At 36.1% G+C, this 23270-nt stretch overlaps 3 protein-coding genes across 3 annotated transcripts; 2 read left to right on the forward strand and 1 right to left on the reverse strand.

Moving 5' to 3' along the window:
* Nucleotides 1-4847: 4847 nt before the first annotated feature.
* Nucleotides 4848-7395, reverse strand: LOC111793432 (uncharacterized). The gene is made up of 3 exons (XM_023675302.2): nt 7024-7395; nt 6400-6812; nt 4848-5542 (listed from the first exon to the last, which is right to left on the reverse strand). Exons 1-3 carry the CDS (start codon nt 7186-7188, stop codon nt 5107-5109), a joined length of 1014 nt encoding a protein of 337 aa, XP_023531070.1. The 5' UTR covers nt 7189-7395; the 3' UTR covers nt 4848-5106.
* Nucleotides 7396-8793: 1398 nt separating this feature from the next.
* Nucleotides 8794-17484, forward strand: LOC111793168 (26S proteasome non-ATPase regulatory subunit 2 homolog A). The gene is made up of 25 exons (XM_023674935.2): nt 8794-9104; nt 9368-9468; nt 9649-9769; nt 9846-9905; nt 10109-10176; nt 10312-10354; nt 10539-10604; nt 10715-10753; nt 10878-10960; nt 11953-12067; nt 12312-12386; nt 12854-13012; nt 13805-13912; nt 14030-14134; nt 14217-14357; nt 14432-14536; nt 14861-15082; nt 15237-15350; nt 15430-15645; nt 16036-16095; nt 16186-16299; nt 16398-16483; nt 16590-16698; nt 16788-16966; nt 17048-17484. Exons 1-25 carry the CDS (start codon nt 8979-8981, stop codon nt 17121-17123), a joined length of 2691 nt encoding a protein of 896 aa, XP_023530703.1. The 5' UTR covers nt 8794-8978; the 3' UTR covers nt 17124-17484.
* Nucleotides 17485-18532: 1048 nt separating this feature from the next.
* On the forward strand, nt 18533-23166 carry LOC111792143 (uncharacterized). Its single transcript, XM_023673473.2, has 17 exons — nt 18533-18678; nt 18750-18839; nt 18934-19045; nt 19487-19514; nt 19642-19740; nt 19840-19906; nt 19991-20025; nt 20111-20185; nt 20265-20360; nt 20918-20981; nt 21078-21131; nt 21393-21478; nt 21582-21642; nt 21730-21794; nt 21944-22049; nt 22321-22409; nt 22597-23166. The coding sequence occupies exons 1-17, from the start codon at nt 18613-18615 to the stop codon at nt 22757-22759; spliced, it is 1356 nt and encodes a 451-aa protein (XP_023529241.2). The 5' UTR covers nt 18533-18612; the 3' UTR covers nt 22760-23166.
* The last annotated feature ends 104 nt before the right edge of the window (nt 23167-23270 follow it).

Here is a 23270-nt window from a genome sequence, read left to right on the forward strand (position 1 = left end):
AAGAATGAATGGGAAATTATATATATATAAACCTAAAATTACGAATTTACCCCTACTGTGAACGAATGTTAGATTTAAGTTCCATAAAATTCTTATAAATAATTTCTAAAAATATTAATATAACTTTCATATTTCTAATTTAAAACATTATGTACTAAATTTAATTTTTTTCCAAATTTGTAGGAATAAATTTAAATAAATTAATTCTTTTTTTTTAGGCTATGGCTATAAGCTAAATAATCGGTTAAAGCGAACTACAAAGTATCTACTGCCTCAAATTCGAATTTGATCGCCTTCCATACTTCACAAGCAGCAGCTAGTTCAGGACTCCATTTACTAGCCTCACGGATAATTTCATTACCCTCACGAGCAAGATCACGTCCCTCATTACGAGCTTGTACACATGCTTCTAGAGCTACTCGGTTAGCTACGGCACCTGGTGCATTACCCCAAGGGTGCCCCAAAGTTCCTCCGCCGAATTGTAGTACAGAATCATCTCCAAAAATCTCGGTTAGAGCAGGCAGAATTTGATAACAATATTTACTAGCGATGGACTTGAGCTTATAAATTTTTATCGTATTTAAAATTTTAGGCTATGGTTATAGTTAAATAACGAGTTAAAGCGAACAATATCTACTAGCGATGGACTTAAGAACAATATCTCTTCTTTTTTTAGGCTATGGCTATACGTTATTTTAACGGGTTAAAGTGAACAATATCTACTAGCGATGGACTTGAGCGGATAAAATTTTTATCGTATTTGAAATTTTAAAAAATTAACGATAAATTATATAGCAAAAATAAAATTCTAAATTTTTAATTTTATGTTTAATCTTTTAAAATGTTAAATAGGGTTGAATATATTTGTTTGGATTAATTTATAAAATATTAATTTATTTATTATAATAAAAAGAAAGGAAAATTAATAAGATTTTGGGGCCCCACGTTTATTTGCATCTAACGGCGGATTGTAATTAGTGAGATAATTATAATTATAATTGTAATTAGAAAAATAAATAATAGTTTATTGAATAAATAATAATTCCTTTTTGAAAATTTTCATTAAATATTTATAAATTCAGTAATAATTATAATGTTTATACTAAAATAATAATATTTCTATATGGTTTTGGTCCTAACTTTGTTTGCTTTAAGCTTTAATAATGAGCTTAGTTTATTTGTTCAAAAAGCTAATCCCATTAATGTTTGTTTCCATTATTTATTATTATTATTATTATTATTTTTTTTTTTTTTTGGTGAAAAGTTTAAAAAAAAAAATTATAACATACAAATTATTAATTTAATTACGCACATATTTCAAATTTTACCGGGTTTCGTGTTTAGTATTCATATCAAAATGTGAAATTTGGATTTTATACCTGATTGTCAAGTGTGATGTCTCACATTGGTTGGAGAGGAGAACAAAACACCCTTTATAAGGGTATGGAAACCTACCCCTGTAGACGTGTTTTAAAATCTTGAGGGGGAGCCCGAAAAGAAAAACCCAAAGAGGACAATATATGCTAGCGGTTGATCTGGGCCGTTACACCAAGTATTCTCTAACGACATGATCACATTAGTTACCTATAGACCAACACGTGTCCTTTTAACGTGTTTTATCATTTTAACTTTGAAGTTCATGTTATTGAGTTTGATACACTTTGTTAGTATAGATAGTAACTAAGTTTTTTAGTCGTTCTTTATCACTATTTAATATTCTCGAGATTGGTAACTGTCCAAACCCACCACTAGCAGATATTGTCATCTCTCGGCTTTCCCTCAAGATTTTAAAACGTGTCTACTAAAAAAAGGTTTCTACACTCAAAAATACTTCGTTCTCCTCTCTAACCAATGTGGAATCTCACAGGATTATTATCATTCCGATGTAGTCTTGGTTTATTCATATATCTCTTACATAGGCATCACGAATTGTCAGTGAATAAGTCTTCACTTTTATTTATTTATTTTATTTCTGTTGAAAAAATCGGTATTGTTTACACATCTACTATAATGGTTGAATTTTGTTGTACATTTGAGGTCATCGTCCCCACATTGTTGAAATATCAAAACCCTCTTAAGCTCCAAGACAACACGACACAAAATCTAATCTTATCGATTTAATTAAAACAAATCATTCAACAACCACAAAAGCAACTATATCAACTTCAACCTACTCGATGTTCAGTGGTTCATTATAACCATACTGAAAAAACTATCAACCAGTCTCTCGAGATAGCTATACGGAGGAAGATAAAAGCTCGTGTACTTATCGTAAGTCATGCGACCGTAATTAACTTATTGGAACAGATAAATTAGGTTTACGCCCCGAACCTCGAGTATTAATTTAATATGTAAGGTCTTTTCAAAATTTAATGGATATATTTCTTTCCCATTACTTTAGGGTATAATTGAATGTGAAAGCAACGAAGGGGAGAGAAAATTGGGGAAATATTAAAAAAAAAAAAAAAAAAAAAAGATGGTTGGTGATTTTGATGTGAGTCAAGTTTGAATGAATAATAAAGACAAAGTTTGAATATTCAAACTCCAAGATGTAATGCATTTAAAAATGGTTGTTGCAATTTGGTTGTGTAAAAGTGACCCACACCAAATCCCAACCACACCGTCCCCAGAAATCTTTTGGACCAATTCAAAATTCTGGGTTGGTTAGGTTAATAATCCGAGCAACTTGAATAGAGTTCACAGTCCAACCCAACTCAAGTTATAGTGTTGTTTTTTTATTTAATTATTTTTAAAAACTTGTTTATCTACGATACATGTTATAATAATAACTAGAATCTCATGAAACTCAAATATCAAACATTTACGTCTCTTTCAAAAATCTCTTTCTGCCTTCGTTTTCTAAAACCTTCTCTTAAAACCGAGGCCAAAGGCTCGAGCATACGTCGCTTGGCCGTAGGCGACGCAAGAACGAATTGGCTTAGCTCACTTGTCATTGGAAAGTGAGTGCCGCACAATCACAAGTCTGCTGCCATCAAAAGTGCGATTGTGACAAAGTCACGATACATCACTAAAATAGATTACAAAGGTCAAACGTGTTTAGTTTCAGGGTAGGGTTGAGTTGTAATCCTGTTTTCGAGTTGGTCAGGTTGACTAAATTAAAAAATGTCACCCGAACTAATCCAAAGATTAGATTTTTTTAAAAATTCAACCCAACCAAAATCATAAAAAGATCTAACCCAACCTAACCCAATATTTATGTTTTGGGTTGGATAGTCCGAATTTGTCAGATTCTCGGGTTATATAAACATGGTTAGTTGATATAATCTCAACCATAAATACCAAACAATATATATAAATAATTAAATAAATTATAAAAATAATTGTTAAGAAATTTGAACACTTGAAAAACTTTAATATCCAACACATTTCTACTAAAATATTTTTGTTGGGCAAAAATTAAATTTCCATCATTTAAAATAAATAGATAAATTCGCCAAAGAAAATAATAATAATCATAATAATTTTTTAAAAAATTAGATTAAAAAAATAATAATTTGGAAATTCAAAATAATTTTTTTAAAAAAATTCGAACGTGTGTCGGCGGCATGTCGTTTCATTAAATTATGGAATTTGCTTTTGTCTTATTTGGACACGTGCAGTAAATTAGGCCAAATCTCCTTTCATAATTTTTTTTTTGCACATAAAAATAAAAGAAAAAAAAAACTCTTATTTTTGGGTTGGGTTATTGATCATTTAATTTAATTTTGGGTTGAGGTCGGATTACTTAATTTAATTTTTTTTTCCTTAATTATTTAGTTATTGGATTATTTAATTTAATTTTTTTTTCCATAAATCAGAAACATTAATAACTAAAATCTCATAAATCATAAATATTAAATATTCATTTCTCATAATCATCAAATGATCTTAATATTCATAACTATCCTAGAAATAGGGGTACACATGAGATAGGAAAATTTTTAAGACTAATCTAAAATTTTAAGTTGGTCGAGTCGAACTGACAAAAAAATTTGTAAGCGAGCAAGGCTGGGATGGGGGCTAGCTGATGGTTAGTTGGTCAAAGGCCCAACTATCCATGACAAACTGAAATTCTTTCCGGACAACACTCGTGATGACCTGATGGAAGTCATGAACGATGAACTATTGTGCTTGGTCCCAGCAACCTGACTATCTACTAACTAGCAGAAGTTACGACATAGACGTAGATATGAACGATGAACAGGGTGATTTTCATGTCGAACAATATATGAATGGTGAGTTTCAATGAAGAAAGTAGCCGAAACTTTGGAGTAATATTGTAACAGTCCAAGCTCACCGCTAGTACATATTATACTCTTTCAACTTTCTCTTTCGGACTTTCCACTTTGAGAGCAATATTGTATCAGCTCTACTGCTTTGAGCTTTCCCTTTTGGGCTTCCTCTCAAAGTTTTAAAACATGTCTGCTAGAGAAGTTTTCACACCTTCTAAAGAATGCTTCGTTCTCCTCTCAAACCGACGAAGGATCTTACAAATATGGTATAAGAAGGAGAGATGCTGTCCGATGAGCTTCCTCAAATTACAGTGACTCAAACAGGGATTAGAAATAGACTGTTAAAGGAGAGATACAATCCTTAGAAGCTCTCATGAGCGTGCACAACCAATCGATCGATCATCCCCTGCTCCGTCCGTGATCTCTACCAGAAGTATTGTCATTGTACTAAATCATCCTGCACATCTTGCAATTGATGATCAATGAGAATATATGTAGATTTCTTAACAAGAGAAAAGACTGTCCTTGATTACTCTCAGCTAACTTCTATTTCAATGGCATCATCGACACCGCCACAACGAACGTACATTGCAAACACGAAATAACTAAACAGGGTTACCCAAAAAGTTCAGAATCTTTATAACCAAATTTCTCCAGCATTCAACTATATTAGGTAAAGATTACTGCATAGCTAAGGAGATTTGATGTAGCCCTATGGAAACATATTTACGAACACAAAGTAAATGAAGATCCTTAAATACAAAAACAACAAACAAGGCGGCCCACTTTTAGCAAAATTTTCGAACACTGTATTTGCAATGAGTGGTTTCTTGGTTGAGTACAGAAAACCAAGCCAACAAATCATAAAATGTTACTAACCCAAGAGTTTCTTGATCCCAGCCTTCTGCTCTGAAGTCAGCCGTGATGGGAACTTGATGTTAAATTTGATTCTTAAGTTTCCCTTCTTTGTCGGATCTTTCTGCATCGGCATTCCTTCTCTTGGGACGACCTCCTCGTAGCTTGGATTTACCACGCTGTTGATTGGGATCGTTAGACTTCTCCCGTCCAAGGTGGTGAGATGGACGGTGTAACCTGTCAAAGCCTCGACCAGTGATATCTTTACTGTGACAATTAGGTCGTTTCCATCACGAGTGAACACACCGTGTGGTTTCTCATCGACGATGAAGACAAGATCTGCAGGTATCACATGAGGCTGCTCATTCCCTTTTTCAGGGAATGTGATCTTTGTTCCTTTCTTCCAACCTGGCTTTATATCGATTGTTAATATCTCTTCCACTGGTACGATCTTCCTGAATTAACAAAACAAGAGAGATGGATGAGTGTATATACAAAGACGAGAAAACCGAAACATGCAGCTTCAAATGAAACAATTAGCCCATAAAAGGAACTAAAATGGAAGCTGTCGAACAGTTACTACACGACTGCCAAACAAAATGTAACGCGTCTACTAGGGAGAGGTTTCCACACCCTTACAAGGAATGCATCATTCCCCTCTCCACTGATGTGGGATCTCACAATCCACCCCCCTTGGGGCCCAACGTCCTCGTTGGCACGCGCCTGGTGACTGCTCTGATACCATTTGTAATAACCCAAGCCTACCGCTAGCAGATATTGTCCTCTTTGAACTTTCCTTTTCGGGCTTCCCCTAAAGGTTTATAAAACACGTTTACTAAGGAGAGGTTTCCACACTCTTACAAAGAATACTTCGCTCTCTTCTCCAACCGATGTGGGATCTCACACAAAAATTCTTATTCCTACTTAGCAAGAAGGATGTCTTGAGCAGTTTAAACAGACAACTCTTCAAACTCATCCACAAGAGCAAATACTCAAGAGTATGAATACAAAAATTCATCATGCTCATTCCAAGTTCGAAGTACTATTGGTACAAATAAGAACCATCAAGAGTAAACAGCAGCATTCTCGACGCAGACGTCCACAAATCACACATATCAAACACAAGTATTATCAAACAACACCCAATTCAAGAAAATGGAAAAGAACAGTCATTTTGATAATTCAAGGACAAGTATTTTTGAACTCTTCAAAGTTGAAGCCTAGATGGTATTGATGCCAAGTTCGACCAAGAAAGTCCATGCAATCAAATCTGTAGGAGTACAAAACTAAAGCAGCAAAGAAGGATGAATACCCGCTTGTATCTGAAACTTCTCTAGAAATTTTCATTTTCTTGGTAGTTCCTTTATACAAATCTTCAAGGCTACAAGGCAATCTATTCTCAATTGGAGGAGCTTTACGAGTAGCAGCTTGGTTCATGGATCCTCCCCCTCCTTCCCTAAAAGACGTAAATATATCATCACCAAAAATGCTACTAGAAAACCTTGGTCCTCCTCCCATTCCTCCAAACGGGCTTGACGAACCAAAAAATTCTGCATAAATGTCTTCGGCGTTTCGCGGATTGAATCTAAATGTTGATGACCGATCGCCAGTAGAAAAGAAGGAAGCTCCGCCAGGACCGCCGGCATCAGGCGGCGGCACCTGACCCTTTAAACCCTCTTCGCCGTATTGATCATAGATTTCCCTCTTCTGGGGATCGCTAAGAACCTAAATACACAACATTCAGAAACCAAATCTAGCATATAAGGCAGTCGAAATACTCAAGAAGTAAAGACGAACGATAACAGAATCAGGAAGGAATTCCATTGCTAGTTAAGATTCAGCAAAACTTTGAAGGCCATCAAATCAAAGAATCTGATAGATCGACCTTCACAAAGTCATTCGATTATTATTCGGATGAAATAGAGAGAAAACGAACCTCATAAGCTTCAGAGATCTTCTTGAATTTGGCCTCGGCTTCCTTCTTGCTAGTAGGGTTCTTGTCGGGATGCCATTTCATGGCAAGCTTCCTGTAAGCCTTCTTCAAATCATCATCTTTGGCATTTCGATCGACTTGTAGAACCTTGTAATAGTCGATTCCCATAGCCCCCTTCAACTTTCCCTATTCAGCTTCAAATCTTCTTTCTCTGCCGACGATGTTCTGCAAGTATTGCGGTAGAGTTTTGGGCATAGAAGCTCCAATGGTTGGATTCACCAAAATCCCCAAGAAAGTTCCATAAATTTCCTCTCAGCGACCTTCCTTCAAACCCAAAAATTAGGGTTTTTTTTTTTTTTTTTTTCTTTAATTTTTTAAAATGAGTAGAAAATGAGTTTGCTTTTTCAATTGGGATAACATTTGATGCCCAAATCCCAATTCACTCCAATTCAATTTCACCGTTGCTTCAATATAAATAAATACTAAATACTAAAAACAAAAAAACAAAAAATTCAAATTTAATTATTTTCTTCTTCAGTTCGATTAATTTTAATCCCGTATACATATCTCACTAGCTATGATACCATTTGTAACAGCTCCAGTGTCCTCGTGGCACACCGCTCACTGTCTAATAGGCTCTGATACTATTTGTAACAGCCCCAGCATGTCTGTGATGTCTCACATTGGTTGGGGAGGAGAATAAATCACCATTTACAAGGGTGTGGAAACATTCCCGACGCGTTTTAAAGCCTTGAGGGGAAGGCTGAAAGAAAAAGCCTAAAGAGGATAATATATGCTAGCGATGGATCTGGGTTGTTACAAATGGTATCAAAGCCAGACACCAGACTATGCCAACCTTCTCGCTGTTCTCCGAAGGGGGTAGACACGAGGCAGTGTGCTAGTAAGGATGTTGGGCCCCAAAGGGGGGTGGATTTGGGAGCGGTCCCACATCGATTGGAGGAAGAAAAGAGTGGCAGCGAGGACGCTGGACCCAAAGGGGGATGTTTATAAGGGGGGTGTGAAAACCTTCTCCTAGCAGACGCGTTTTAAAGCCTTGAGGGGAAGCTCGAAAGGGAAAGTTCAAAGAGGACAATATCTGCTAGCAGTGGATCTGGGTCGTTACAATGTTCGCCAGTACACCGCTTGCTGTTCGGTAGACACTAATATCATTTGTAATGGCCCAAGTTGACCGTTAGTAGATATTGTCTGTTTTGACTCATTATGTATCGTCATCAATCTCACGGGTTTAAAGGAATGTCTCGATCCCTTCTTTAATCAATATGGTATCTCACAGTCACATGCTTTCTACAAAAATTTCACCTTATTGGAGGGTAATAACGGTCTTTATTTTACCTTTCTAGTCATATAAATCCGAAACAAGCTTATTTGGCATACAAAACATGAAAAATTTGTTTATTGTTTAGTTAAATATAATACGTCCCAGAAGTTATTTCTACTTTCATAATTATTAAATAAATAAAAAAAAAGAATAAGAAACTACTAGAAAACGGCATGTCGATAGGTGGATTTTCTCGCTCTAGCCTTTATTAAAAAGAACGACATGTCGTAAATATACCACAGCCTCAGGTATTGAACTGATGGGCCGCTAAGCCCGTAAAATGGCCCAATAAAAGGGGCCTTATTTATTCCGGGCTCAATTACATTGGGCCAAGATATTTGATTGAAAAGCCCATTTAAGTCAAGTCGAATCTAACCCGACCCGAATCCGGCGGACAGGGAAGGGAACTAACCGTACACCCCAGTTCGAGTTTCTTGCTTGGGAGGAAAAGGAAAGCAATTCCCTTTCGTTTATATTCTTCTGAAGAATCTTCAATCCCAAATCATTTGGAAAATTTCTTCCATTTCCAATCCTGTTTACTGATAGTTCACTCTCCTTGCTCATCTTCTTCATCACCTTCTGGTTGGACTTTGATTCTGTTAGTGTTCTTCTCTGCATAATGGCGCGTGACCCGAATGGCTCTGCTGGCGGCGGTGCGAGTAACAGCTCCCAGCGAGAGGAGGCGACTCTGAAGGTCCCATCGAAGGACGCCAAGAAGAAGGATGAGAAGAAGGAAGAGGATCTGGTATGCTTCATTCAATTTTTCGCCAGTTACAGCCTAGGTTGCAAAGAATCTCAATTGAAAGTGGACGGATGTTGGCTTTGTTGTAAAATGTTTCTGGTTTGCTTTGAAATTATCTGCTGAACTTAGCTTAAGTCATTTCTGTACTTTCTTCTCATTCGCAGTACAAATTGAGGTGAAGGGAAGATTTAGATTAGTTGGTTTTCCCTCTTATGTTTCAAGTAGTCTATTGGGTATTGATATTATGTGGATTATTGTGTGCACAGTCGGAAGAGGATCTGGCCTTGAAGCAACAGTTGGAGTTGTACGTGGAGAGAGTTCAGGACCCTGATCCTGGGTTGCGGAAAGTTGCCCTTGAGAGTATGAGGTTCGCATTTTTATTTATAATTCAGTTAGAACATAAATTTTTACTTCAGGTATCGTACACTGCTTGTGGAGGTTTGCAATTATGATGTAGATTAGCATATAAGGTTGAATAGGTTAGGTATAGTATATATTTTCTTCATGGTTTCATATTTTGAACTTATTTGAGAATTTTTAATTCTAGGCAGGAAATTCGAACTTCGACAAGCTCCATGACTTCTGTTCCAAAGCCTCTAAAGTTCCTTCGCCCACATTATGGAACTTTGAAAGCTTATTATGAAACAATGGCAAACTCGGATTTAAAGGTGGGTTTCTTGGTCATGGCCCCTCATTGTTACCCATCATTGATTTTGTTTAACTCTACTCGCTTCTCAATTGCAGAAATACTTAGCAGACATACTATCAGTATTGGCACTGACAATGTCTGCAGAGGGAGAACGGGTTTGTTCGCTTTCTTTAATATTTACCACAATATGTTCCTTTTGTTTCTTTGTTTTAATATCACATGTAAGGGGGATATTCTTTGTTTTTGGCTTCCCTGTGTCGTGTTTTATTGTCATGTGTTTACGTCTTATTATAGCTCTATTATGTCTCCTTATGAAGCTACACTTACGTATAAATGATTGTTTGTCAAACATTCTCAGGAAAGCCTGAAATACAGATTATTAGGTTCAGAAAGTGATATTGGTTCATGGGGCCATGAGTATGTAAGGTGAGCATATGGTTAGTACAACATTCTACTGCTATTCATTACATGGTTCTTTGTCAGTGTGACACTGGGTAGAAAGATTTTAGAAGGTATTATCTGTATTATACTATAATTTTTTTTAATATACTGAAACATCAGGAATTTGGCTGGAGAGATTGCTCAGGAATACACCAAGCGACAGGTTACGACGATTCTTTTAGATTATCCAATAAATTTCTCTCTTTTTCTGATCTAATTAATGGATGATAACATAAATATGCTGTCTCTATGCTTGGTGAATTGCAGTTGGATAATCCTACATTTAATTTTATTGTACTAAAGAGGAGGTGGACTTACTGTTGCTTTGATTTCTTTCTTTGTTTCAGAGTGAAGAGGCCCCCATTGATGATCTAATGGAACTTGTTCAAGAAATTGTTGCTTTTCACATGAAGGCACGTCTATATGATAAGCTTTGGATACTAAGACATAGTTTTCTGTAGATAACGTAGTACTGTCTAGCAATTTACATCTTCATTCTCTAATTAGTTTTATTGATCTCCAGCACAATGCTGAACCTGAAGCTGTTGATCTATTAATGGAGGTTAGATACTACAATTTATCTATATATATTCTTTTTTTTTTTTTTTTTTTGGGGGGGGGGGGGGGGGGGCGGGGAATGGAAAATGGGGTATGGCTGACTGAATTATCCATTTTACTTATACCAGGTTGAAGATCTTGATCTATTAGTAGAGCATGTTGACAGTACAAATTTCAAAAGGACCTGTATCTATCTTACCAGTTCAGCAAAGTATGTCAGATCATCTTCTTGATTTCTTGTAGTTCAAATTATTGTACTTCCTTCTATTTTACTATTTTTCTAGGAATTAATGGGCTGATGTGATGGTTCTGTTTCCAAGCTTGTCTGGGCTATCCATCTAAAGTTCATTGTCATTACTTCCTTTCTTGATTAACTTCACTTTAAAGTTTTAGCTGAAGTATGACTATTATTTGTTCGGAAGAGAAAAATTAATGACTGCTTATGGCTGTGGGGCAACTGCACTTGCCATAGTTATGTTTGTTTTACCATTCTTCTAAAGAAATGGTTTGCCTCATTACTATTTGAAGTTTGATGGGTTATCTTATGATATGAATAAATACGCTACATACTATGAGAAACTTTGCAAGTTTGAGTAGGTTAATGAAAATCGCCATGGGTTGGCCTATTGATAATAATAAAAAAAAAAAAAAAAAAAAAAAGACGTCATGTAAATAATAAACGGCTTAAAGGAAATGAGTTCAAGCCATGGTGACCACACCTACCTATGATTTAATATCCTACAAATTACCTTAGCAACCAAATGTAGCAAGGTTAGTTGGTTATTCTACGAGAATAGTCGAGGTGTGTGCAAGCTAGCCTAAACACTCACAGATATTTAAAAAAAAAATCAATGGTAATTCTAGGTGTGGTGGAACCTTTTTGTTTTTGGGTTTTTGGGGTTTTGGCTTGAGAGTAAAAGTAGGTTTTTAAGAGGGGTTGAGAGGTTTAGTTTGTTGTTTGGTTTAATGCCTTTTGGTGTTGGTCTCCAAGGATTTTTATAAATCCAATATGCTTAGGTATTTTAGATTGGAGCTCATTTGGATGTAGTTAATTTGGTGTTGGGCTGTCTTTTTGTATGCTCTCTTGTATTATTTAATATTTTCTCGATGGAGCTCAATTTTCCATTAAAATTAGTGTTAGTTCTTCATTTTCCATTTTTTTGGTCTCCTTGATCATGATATTTCACTTTGCTAACATCACAGATATCTTCCTGGACCCGATGACATGCTAGCTTTGGATATTGCATATATGATATATCTAAAATTTGAAGAATATACCAACGCACTTCAGATTGCATTGTTCCTTGACAACGTGCAGGTTTGCCCTCTATTTTAACTTTAAATTTTTTGCCCTCTATTTTCAAGCTGTGAGTATTAGTATGTTATATCATTGGAAGTATCACGTGTTATCCTTGTTTCTGGGTCAAAGATGAAGAATTTTTAACCAGCCATCTTTTGTCAAGTTTTACATAACAAGTATATTTTAACTGCTTAGTGTGTCAAAAGTCTCTAAAAAGTTTACTTTATTTCTGTTTTTAACAATTTAATATGCCTGTGGTCAGTATGTCAGGCAGATATTTCAATCCTGTGATGATGTGCAGCGTAAGAAGCAATTTTCATACATACTCGCTCGACAGGTAACTTTTGTACAACTGTATGCTAACTGTTTTGCAATTTAATCTCGGTTCTTTGAATCTATTTTATGAGCATTGATGTTAAACATTTTGTTTTCAATTTTATTTTATATATTGTTGTATAAAATTGATTTATTAAATATAGACTATAATGCTTATAATGGAACTCAATCTCATAATTGTGCACGTTTTTTTCCATATTTCCCTTTTTATTTCCTTTGGGTTTTTAGCGATGTTTGGGTGGCATACCGAATTGTATAATACATTATGGTGCATATGTACTATTCACTATCAAAAGTTGGTTTCTGATTATTTTGACGACATAAAGCATTTATGATTTATGAATGCTTGACATGACCAGTCATCAGTGACTGGCTATTATCTTTTCATTTTATATCATTTAAGAGCTTCATTTTCTTTGATAAACTTCTTTGTTGCTTTTATTAACTGCCAATATTTCCTTCACGTAGGGCACTTGTTTTGAGATTGATGAGGAGATGTGTGCAGATGAGAATGATAGAGAAGGATTGCAGGATATTATCAATAATGCCAAAGTAAGTGAAGGTTATCTCACCCTTGCTCGTGACATTGAGGTCATGGAGCCTAAATCTCCGGAAGACATCTATAAGGTATATGGTGGATATTATTCTCTTTGAATTTTTTTTTGGGATAATGCATGATCCTTGGTATTTTTATCTTTATTTTGTTTGGGATAAGAAACAAAAACATCATTAACCCAGAAGGACAAAACAGCCTAAAAGATGAGGTGAAGAGGAAACTGAGGGAACCCGGAATATATTGAAATACTAAAATTAACAGAACTACAAGATAAACCAAGTAATTGAAGGTACTTGGACCCTCCATAATGCTTAACTTCCTCCTTTCCCACTCCCTCTATTTATAACCAAATATCATAACAAAATCCCCAACTATTTACTAATATACCCGTTAATATGTCTAATTTCCTTCTGATGACACTCCTATCGTTACCTGCCTCTAATACACACCTTGTCTTCAATGTGTGGCTACCAAAGAAAAAAAAAAAAGCGGAAAATATGTTGTTGGTTCCTAAAATTTGAACTCTATTTCTATTTAGTTCTTAAGTTTCAAAAACTAAAACTTTTGATCTTTCATCCTAAAGATTTGAATTCAGTTTCCATTTAGTCATTGAGATTTCAAAAGGGACATGTCTGGTCCTTGAGGTTTGAAATTGGTTTCTAATTGTTCCTTGAGTATGAAACAAAAAATCAATTCATTTAAAAAATATATATCATCATAGTGTCACACCATCATTCCATCAGGTCAATGAATGTCAACTTTACTAGGGATTTATTTATTTGTTTTGTTTTTATCATTCACCATACTTATATCCACACTCTCGCTAAACTGATTTCCATCCTTTTTTCTTTTAAATATTTCAGGCACATTTGCTTGATGGCAGAGCTAGTGCTGGTGCGAGTGTTGATTCAGCTAGACAAAATTTGGCTGCTACCTTCGTCAATGCTTTTGTGAATGCTGGCTTTGGTCAGGTAAAGGGTGTTCAATCAATGTGCAGAGGAAGTGGCATATTACTTTGGATCTTGATAATTTTCCTTTTTTAAAAGGAAAACTTTGGATCTTGTTATGATTGGTTAGTGTCATTTCAGGATAAATTAATGACAGTTACACCAGATGCATCCGGTGGCGCTTCTTCAGGAAACTGGTTATTTAAAAATAAAGAACATGGAAAGATGAGTGCTGCAGCAAGTTTGGCAAGTTCCGATTACACCATTTGTGTCTTTCCATTTTGTTTAGCATCTGGCTTTGTCTTATCATTTATCATCACGACTGCAGGGTATGATTTTGCTTTGGGACGTGGATGCTGGACTTTCTCAAATTGACAAATTTTTGCACAGCAATGATAACTATGTTATTGCTGGTGCATTGCTGGGAGTTGGTATTGTCAATAGCGCTATCAAGCATGATTGTGATCCTGTGAGACTTTCTTCTTTATTGTGCAGAATCTTGGAATCCATTTCATTTTCTGAACCTTGTCTACCTGTTTCCAGGCATTGGCACTTCTAATAGAATATGTTGACAAAGAAGATGCATCAACCCGAATAGGAGCAATAATGGGGTTAGGCATTACGTATGCCGGAACTCAAAATGAACAGGTTTGTTTGTAGGTTTAGTGTCTGTTCGATCAATCAATTAGCCTTTTTGCAATCTCCTTTTTCCCACTGTAAGTGCTGCTTTGGGATTTCTACTTCTAATTGCACAACTTATATGCGGTTTCTGAAGTCTTTGACATTTTTCCATTAATTCAGTTAAATGATTAAAATATATTAGTATTAACATATATATATATATATATCTTATATATATATTTTCTTCTTAACATAACAAGTTTTGGTACGGGATAATCTTGTGTATGTTTTGGCAGGTCAATGATTCTTTCCCATTCCTGATTGATACCTTTGTGTTGTATATTCTTTCAGTTACGGCGAAAACTGACCCCTATATTAAATGATTCAAGAGCTTCACTTGATGTGATTGCGTTCACATCACTCTCATTGGGCTTAATATATCTTGGCTCCTGTAATGAGGAGGTTGCTCAAGCAATTATATTTGCTCTAATGGATCGAAGCGAGTCTGAATTGGGGGATGCTTTAGGTCGCCTTCTACCACTTAGTCTTGGTCTTCTATACCTTGGAAAGCAGGTGCACCAGCATTCTGCTGTGAATACATTATCTGTAGTAATCATGATTACTTTTCTGTTGTTAAGATTTGATCTTCCACTGAGGCTTTTGGCATCATGCATTTTGAAGAAATTTAGGCTTCCCTTATGTAACTTCGTTCTCTTGGTTCTAACAGGAAAGTGTGGAGGCCACAGCTGAAGTTTCCAAGACATTTAATGAGAAAATTAGAAAATATTGCGATATGACATTGCTCTCCTGTGCATATGCAGGAACAGGGAATGTACTTAAGGTATGCAGTCTAGTTTATAAACTTATAAACACATTGCACCAGGAATAAAACTTAGGTGTCTCTTTCTTTCCCCATTTAGGTTCAAAACCTTCTTGGTCATTGTTCTCAACATCTTGAGAAGGGTGAATCCCACCAAGGAGCTGCTGTGCTTGGAATTGCAATGGTGGCAATGGCTGAAGAATTGGGTTTGGAGATGGCAATTCGTTCATTAGAGCATCTTTTGCAGTATGGGGAGCAAAATATTCGTCGTGCTGTTCCCTTGGCTCTTGGTCTCCTTTGCATCTCAAACCCCAAGGTCAGTGGGATGTGTTCTTTGAGGAGTCTGTTATGCTTTGATCTATTCTTTAATTTCTGATTTCTACAAAAATGTTTTCCAACCAAATAGTGGGGAAAAAAGATAGTAAATGCATGGGTCAAGGGCTCTATAATTTCATGAAAATAGTTAATAGTAAGGTTTAAACTATGCTGCAAAGGCTCTTATATAGAAAAGTATACTGTAAACGCTCCCTTACAGCAAAACATGCTGCAAACACTCCTAATGTAGAGAAGTAAGCTACAAATTCCCACTACGTATAGGGATGCTCTATTGAGCTTAAGGGAAGTTTTCTTGGTGAGTTGGTTCTGAATGCTAACGCTCTGATGCTGAATATAATTGGATGATTGGATGATTGGATGATTTGAGCAGGTTAATGTTATGGACACGTTAAGCAGATTGAGCCATGATACAGATTCCGAAGTAGCGATGGTGAGAGCCGAGTTTTTTTTTAATTGTTAAATTAAATGTCTGTTACTTTTGTTGATGTTCTAAGTTAAAGTTCTTATATGGATGTCACAGGCAGCGGTAATCTCCTTAGGTCTGATTGGTGCGGGAACCAATAATGCAAGAATAGCTGGCATGCTTCGAAATCTTTCGAGTTATTACTACAAAGACGCGAGCCTTCTTTTCTGTGTAATGACACACACTTGTGCAATTATCATTTTGGAATTCTCTTTCTACGTTGTGTGAAGAATTATTGTCTGATCCCTCTACTTTGTAAATGTTTTCAGGTCAGGATTGCCCAAGGGCTTGTACATTTGGGAAAGGGCCTGTTAACTCTTAATCCTTATCATTCCGACAGATTCTTATTAGCACCGTAAATGACTGCTCTGCTGAGAAACCTATTTCCATTAGTTTTAACTTTTCGACATAGTTTTATGATCTATCGTCTTGTTTTCGAACATATGTACTCTTCATTGCAGGACCGCGCTTGCAGGATTAATAATTACTTTGCACGCATGTCTTGATATGAAGGCCATTATCCTGGGGAAGTATCATTATGTGCTCTACTACCTTGTCCTGGCAATGCAGGTCAGTTTTGGTTGATTCACTCTTGTCTTACTGTTTTCTGGGTTTATATCGTTCCCCCTTCTGATCGTTAAGTATAATGTGCCCGACAGCCGAGAATGCTGTTGACCGTGGATGAGAATCTGAAGCCTCTTTCCGTACCTGTTCGGGTGGGTCAGGCCGTTGATGTTGTTGGACAGGCTGGTCGTCCAAAGACGATCACTGGTTTTCAAACTCACTCAACTCCAGTTCTTCTTGCTGCTGGTGACAGGGCAGAACTGGCCACTGAGAAGTACTAGAATTGTCCATTTAGTCTGTGTAACTAACTGCCTTTTCGACATGTCACGAGCTAACTCTAGCTTTCTTTCTTCAGGTACATCCCTCTTTCGCCGATCCTAGAAGGGTTCGTCGTTTTACAGGAGAACCCAGAATACAGGGAAGAACAGTAGTAGCAAGCCGTTGTAAGTAAAGGAATGGATAAGTCATTACTGCTTGATGATATGAGTTCTAACCAGGATGTCGGTGGACGGCGAAAACTCGTGCTCGAGTTACACGCTCGGTCTTAATCTCACCCAAACCGTGCATTGTTAAGCTTTGATGAACAGCCATGAGCTGGAAAGATGAAATGTGCCTGAATTGATCAAGTTATATATTTCATGGCTAAGATATTTAGTTGCTCCCACCGACTAGGGATCTTTTTGTATTGATTTTGAGATTTAAATCTCTCCATTTGGTTACTCTAATTTGAGACGATGATCTTGAATCCCACCTTGGAATGGTATAAATGTTATTGACTTTCCTTGTTTTGGCTGTGCTTCTTGTTCTTCCCCACCAATAATCAAAGTTTACGAAGGGGACCCGAGTAGTGTACCGTGAGACAGAAGATTTTCTTTCTGAAGAAATCCGATTTGAAACTATTATGCCTACGGTTTAATGTTGGAATGACTTCAGAGGTTTTTCTTGACTTTGTTTGCTTCAACAAAGACTTCGAAATGCTTCGAATTTTTTAGAATAAGTCCGGGTCTACTAGCAATGATTCAAAAATATTGATAAATTAAAGTTACTTTTCGAGTCAAGATAAATTAAAATGCTATACATGGCGGTGATTTATGAGGTGATTTATCAAGTACGAAATAGCATTTTTGCAATGAATTAATTTATTTATCTATGCTCATATTTGCAACGACGTGTTAATGAGTACTTGATATGTCGACCGACGAATATCGAGAAGCCTTTTTGCCCCCCTTCTTATTGTTGGGGAAGCCCAAAGTAAAGGCATGAGAGAGCTTATGCTCAAAGTGGGCAATATCATACCATTGTGGAGAGTCGTGTTCGTCTAACATGGTATCAAAATCATGCCCTAAACTTAGTCGTGCCAATAGATTGGTAAATCCTCAAATGTCGAACAAAGGACTCTAAAAGAAAAAGGAGTCACTCCTTGAAGGCAGTAAAAAATGATTAGGACTCCAAATGAGTCGAGCCTCGATTAAGGGGAGGCGTGCTTTGTTTGAGGGGAGGTGTTGGATGATGAAAGTCCCACATCGACTAATTTAGGGAATGATCATGAATCTATAAACAAAAAATACTATCTTGATTGGTACGAGTCCCGAAACCCAAAACAAAGCCAAAAAAATCCTGTTCTACCTTCAAAATATTACTTTCTTTCAAATAAAAAATTGTTTATATGTTCATATTTTTTTAAAAAATATTGCAGGAATCGAGTTCTTCAGGAAAAAAAAAAAAAATCCGGTTTATTTATATTTTTTTAAAAAATATTAGTTTCAAATAATTTTTTATAATAAATTAAATAATATAATATAATAAGCAATATTATTTCTAAAAATAAATATTCCAGATCAGTGCAGGGTTTAACGTTTTCTTCTGCTACAACTAGGGTTTTTCTCTCGGTGCTGTCCTCCCTTGCATCCTTTATCAAGAATGAAGGTCAAGGTAATATCCCGCTCCACTGATGAATTCACTCGAGAACGAAGCCAAGACCTTCAGGTGATTAATAGACGCAAACTTTTGTTGAATTTATTTCTTGCTACATGAATTGACATCGTTATTTGCATTAGAGGGTATTTCGGAACTTCGACCCCAATCTCCGAACGCAAGAGAAGGCGGTTGAGTATGTTCGCGCTATTAATGCCGCGAAATTGGACAGGGTAATGATATGATTTGAAACTATGGTTTCCGTCAGCTGATTTGTCTAGCAATTTCGAAAGTTTCTTAAATTTTCTTTTGCTTTCTGTGTTTTAGATGTTTGCAAAACCATTTATAGGAGCCATGGATGGGCATTTAGACGCTGTTTCATGTATGGCGAAGAATCCTAATCATTTGAAAGGGATATTCTCCGGTTCGATGGATGGAGGTAAGATTTTCAATATTCCAGCTGCTAGGCTAATGACTTGATGTTTTTAGTCTTTTCTTTGGTGTTTGTAAAGTTGGCAGAGATTAGGTTGGAAGATTTTAGAAAATTTCCTCCCTTGTGTTCGTTTGTTAAAATCTTGTGGGGTTTTTTTTGGTTAACCTCTCATTGAACTGTACAGTTGTTGGAACCTTATACTAGAATCTTAAATTTTAATTTGCAGTAGATTGTTATTTTCTATTTCCAGCATTGAGATTTTCTTTATATACTGTAGTGATCTCCATCGATAAATTTTAATTTGAAGCAGTTTAGTAATCTCCATCGATTAATTGTACTGCACTGCTCTTGCTGCATTCAAACAATGATATAATTTGTCATGCATAGTAGTTGTTTTATATCTGACTTTATCTTTGCTTTGTTTTATTTTTGTTTTTTTGTCTACAGATATTCGCCTATGGGATATTGCTAACAGGTAATGTGATGCTTCCCGCTTTTTGGTGTTTGAAATTTTGTTTTTATAGTGACTCAAAAATTTAAAAGAGAGATATAGCACCGCAATTAAAAATCCAAAAATAAATGCTAACCCGTGTACAATATAGGCGAACGGTTTGTCAGTTTCCTGGACATCAAGGTGCTGTTCGAGGCTTGACTTCATCTTCAGATGGACGCATCTTGATATCATGTGGGACAGATTGCACGTAAGTCACCATTATTATATTCTATGTACTTTAGAATGTTACACTGTTGTAATTTTCTACCTGGGGACCAAACTTTGTTTGTTTGTTTGTTTGTTTTAGTGTCAGGCTATGGAATATCCCAATTCCCACTCTGAATTCTTATGAGACTTCAAACAATTCATCTGAGGTGTGTTATTGAATTATCTACATGTTGCATTGAAGAATTTTTTTGTACTATTACCGACTAACATCTTGAAAATCATACATTCAGCCTCTGGCAGTTTATGTTTGGAAGAATGCTTTCTGGTGAGTTTTAAATTTTAGAAAGTTTTTTCTTTCCTTCTTTCGATCCAAGTTATCTTTTTATTTGAGCCAAAATTTTTATTTATAGGGCTGTTGATCATCAATGGGATGGAAATCTTTTTGCCACGGCCGGTGCTCAACTAAATATCTGGGATCACAACAGGTATCCATCGCCATTCATTTAATTCAGTACTTTCCTTTATTCTTGTTATATATTGAGGATTTTTTAAATTTTGTTATAGGTCTCAACCAGTGAGCAGTTTTGAGTGGGGAACAGACTCAGTTATCTCTGTTCGTTTCAATCCTGGAGAACCCAATGTCCTCGCAACATCAGCTAGGTATGCATGATCAGTCGTGGCCTAACTGCCATTCTTTATTCGTATGAGCAAAGATGCCAGTTTACTTAATAATGGTCTATGCGTAATGCTTGTTATGCACTTTTTAGTTTGCACTAGGTCTATTCTTTCTCTATCTCCTGCTGTTTAAGGCAGTAATCTTTTTCATTCTTGCTGGAACTGAAACGTCAAATTCTTAACCGTAAACAAATTTTAAACTAATAAGTTCTGTGCATTTTTAGCTGGATTAAAAGTTACATTTGGTAGTTTTTCTTTATGTTTATCTTACTTTCCCATGTCTGGAAACTGTAATATTCAATTAAAAAGTTGGTTCTTTTTTGTGCTTTGTTTAATAGTTACTACTGTAATATTCAAGTAGTGTGAATTTGAAATTTTGAACTAGCTCTATCAGAAAAAACAGGACAGATATTGAGCTAGTAATGATATTAGATCCGGTAGAATTTTCTGTGTTGCCAATTTGTTTACTTTCAGAAAATTTTCAACTTTGTATGATGATAATAGATTTATCCCTCTATGTTGTTCTTTGTCTTGTCTTGTAGTGATCGAAGCATTACATTGTATGATTTGCGCATGTCATCCCCCGTAAGGAAAATAATTATGCAGGTATGATAGTGGCGGTTAGTCAAAGGAGTTCCTTCTTTGCGAAAACGACCTTTTATTATGTTTCTTGTATTCTTATTGTTACCTTTCTTGTGACAGACAAAGACAAATTCCATTTGTTGGAATCCAAGGGAGCCAATGAACTTCACTGCTGTAAGCATTTTAACATTCTTATTCCTTGAAGTTGTTGTCTTAGCTTTTTGGCTCATACTACTTACATCCTTGTGCATTCATTATGATTAATCAAATCTTCTTTGCTCTAATGTATATTAAATAGTTTAAAGCATTCATCATTATTGAATTTTCTAATTAGTCTTGACTTTTTAATGTTATCTATATTTCTTAGCCATCTAGTATGTATGAAATTGTTCTTCGTTCCCGTCAGCATGACACCTCTTATGTTATGAATTGCAGGCAAATGAAGACTGCAACTGTTATAGCTACGATTCTAGGAGACTAGGCGAGGCAAAATGTGTGCACCGAGATCATGTATCTGCTGTGTAAGATACTGACTTGTGATTTTTGTTTATAAGAATTAGAGTGCCACTCCTAATCTTCATTCTTTATTAAAACCCATCTGAAGATTCATCTTTTTGTTTTCAGAATGGATATTGATTTTTCACCGAGTGGTCGAGAATTTGTTACTGGCTCATATGATAGAACAGTGAGTTCTAGCCCCCGGTTATTTTCAGCCATTTATACCTTGTTTTCCAAGATATGTTATTGAACTTGTCATGTCTTAATTCTGCAGATAAGAATTTTTCCGTATAATGGGGGTCACAGCCGTGAGATTTATCATACCAAAAGAATGCAAAGGTTTGATCCATATTCATTATTTATAGGTTTATCATTTGATCGTAGCCTTCCAATGTACTACTAGTTTCAATACTTAAGCGATTGCTCAAATATGAACAGCAACTGATTCTTTTGCGCTGATGTTACTCTCTCCTTTTTGGTATTTGTAGGGTCTTCTGTGTCAGGTTCAGCTGTGATGCAAGCTATGTAATATCAGGGAGTGACGACACGAACCTTCGGCTTTGGAAGGCTAAAGCATCTGAACAATTAGGAGTTGTAAGAAATCTTCTATCTGTATTTTTGCTCTGTTTTGCACTTGTTCGATCTGGATGCGTTTATTTTTCAGTTTCTCTTTTGATAAAATACCCAATATTTTTACCAAAAGAACTAATTCATCAACTTTATTCTATAAAAGCTTGCATGAAAACTACTATGATCAGGTGGAACATGATGTTAGTCTAATTTTTGATGTTGTAATGGTTAATGTTTGTAATAACAGTTGATAGAAGCCATGATTTGCTTTTAAATTGAATTAATGTTGCTGCAGCTTCTTCCAAGGGAGAAGAGAAAGCATGAATATCAAGAGGCTGTTAAGAATCGTTATAAACATCTTCCCGAGGTTAAGCGTATTGTCAGGTAAGAATCGTGTCGACGTTCATTATCTGTTTTCCTACCTGCATCCGATATTTCCATGAGCATGTGTATGTATAACATACACCCAGTTTCTCTTCTGTTGTGAAGTGCCATTTCCTATGCTGTACTCGGGTAATAAACTGTATTAGATAGGGGTTTTGAAACTACGATTTTTGGTTCGTTATCGCAGGCATAGGCATTTACCTAAACCAATATTCAAAGCTGCTGCCCTCCGTCGCACTATTGTCGATGCCGAACGAAAGAAGGCTGAGAGGAGGAAAGCTCACAGCGCTCCTGGGAGCATTTCAACTGTACCACTCCGTAGAAGAAGAATTATCAAAGAAGTTGAGTAAACTAACTACGAACCAGGAGAGGAGGGGACAATTAGAAACTCGTGAGCTTCGAAGGATTGATCGGTAAGGTTCTTAACATTACGATTCAGGCATCAGTAGTTCTCAAGATTTTTCCAATACCCTGCCCTCGTCCCATGGTTTCGACCGACAATTGAACGAGCGTAGGAGTGAAAATTTTGCCGTGTTGTACAAATTCTTGATTGTCGATCGAGTAGCTCGACGTCTTGCTAAAACTATACCAAAGTAACCTTTGGCTTTCAGCTTGTTTAGCTTTATGAATGTGTTAAACCTCATCAAATTTTAGTTCTTTGACTATATTTAGGCCCTGTAATACCCAACTCAGACGATGTCGATTGGCTTTAGTTTCGAGTTTCGACTTCCCAATGATCAATACAAATTACATATCAGCACGTCGTTCTATGAGAAACTCCTATATATTGCTGTTACGTATAGTGCTCCTTCTAGTGGCCTAGATTTACGACTCCAAAGCTTTCATATGTTATTCGTGAAT

Source organism: Cucurbita pepo, chromosome 4, assembly GCF_057944985.1.
Source record: "Cucurbita pepo subsp. pepo isolate OVF chromosome 4, ASM5794498v1, whole genome shotgun sequence".
NCBI lineage: Eukaryota > Viridiplantae > Streptophyta > Magnoliopsida > Cucurbitales > Cucurbitaceae > Cucurbita > Cucurbita pepo.

Excerpts from the sequence above, each read along its gene's own strand:
- LOC111793432 (XM_023675302.2), bottom strand. The coding sequence starts at position 7,188 with ATGGGAATCGACTATTACAAGGTTCTACAAGTCGATCGAAATGCCAAA. Across the intron at positions 6,813-7,023 it reads AGATCTCTGAAGCTTATGAG|GTTCTTAGCGATCCCCAGAA; the intron begins GTTCGTTTTCTC and ends TTGTGTATTTAG. Across the intron at positions 5,543-6,399 it reads GAAGTTTCAGATACAAGCGG|GAAGATCGTACCAGTGGAAG; the intron begins GTATTCATCCTT and ends TTGTTAATTCAG.
- LOC111793168 (XM_023674935.2), top strand. The coding sequence starts at position 8,979 with ATGGCGCGTGACCCGAATGGCTCTGCTGGCGGCGGTGCGAGTAACAGC. Across the intron at positions 14,135-14,216 it reads TGAGTGCTGCAGCAAGTTTG|GGTATGATTTTGCTTTGGGA; the intron begins GCAAGTTCCGAT and ends TCACGACTGCAG. Across the intron at positions 16,096-16,185 it reads CAGATTCCGAAGTAGCGATG|GCAGCGGTAATCTCCTTAGG; the intron begins GTGAGAGCCGAG and ends TGGATGTCACAG.
- LOC111792143 (XM_023673473.2), top strand. The coding sequence starts at position 18,613 with ATGAAGGTCAAGGTAATATCCCGCTCCACTGATGAATTCACTCGAGAA. Across the intron at positions 18,679-18,749 it reads AACGAAGCCAAGACCTTCAG|AGGGTATTTCGGAACTTCGA; the intron begins GTGATTAATAGA and ends TATTTGCATTAG. Across the intron at positions 18,840-18,933 it reads ATGCCGCGAAATTGGACAGG|ATGTTTGCAAAACCATTTAT; the intron begins GTAATGATATGA and ends TCTGTGTTTTAG.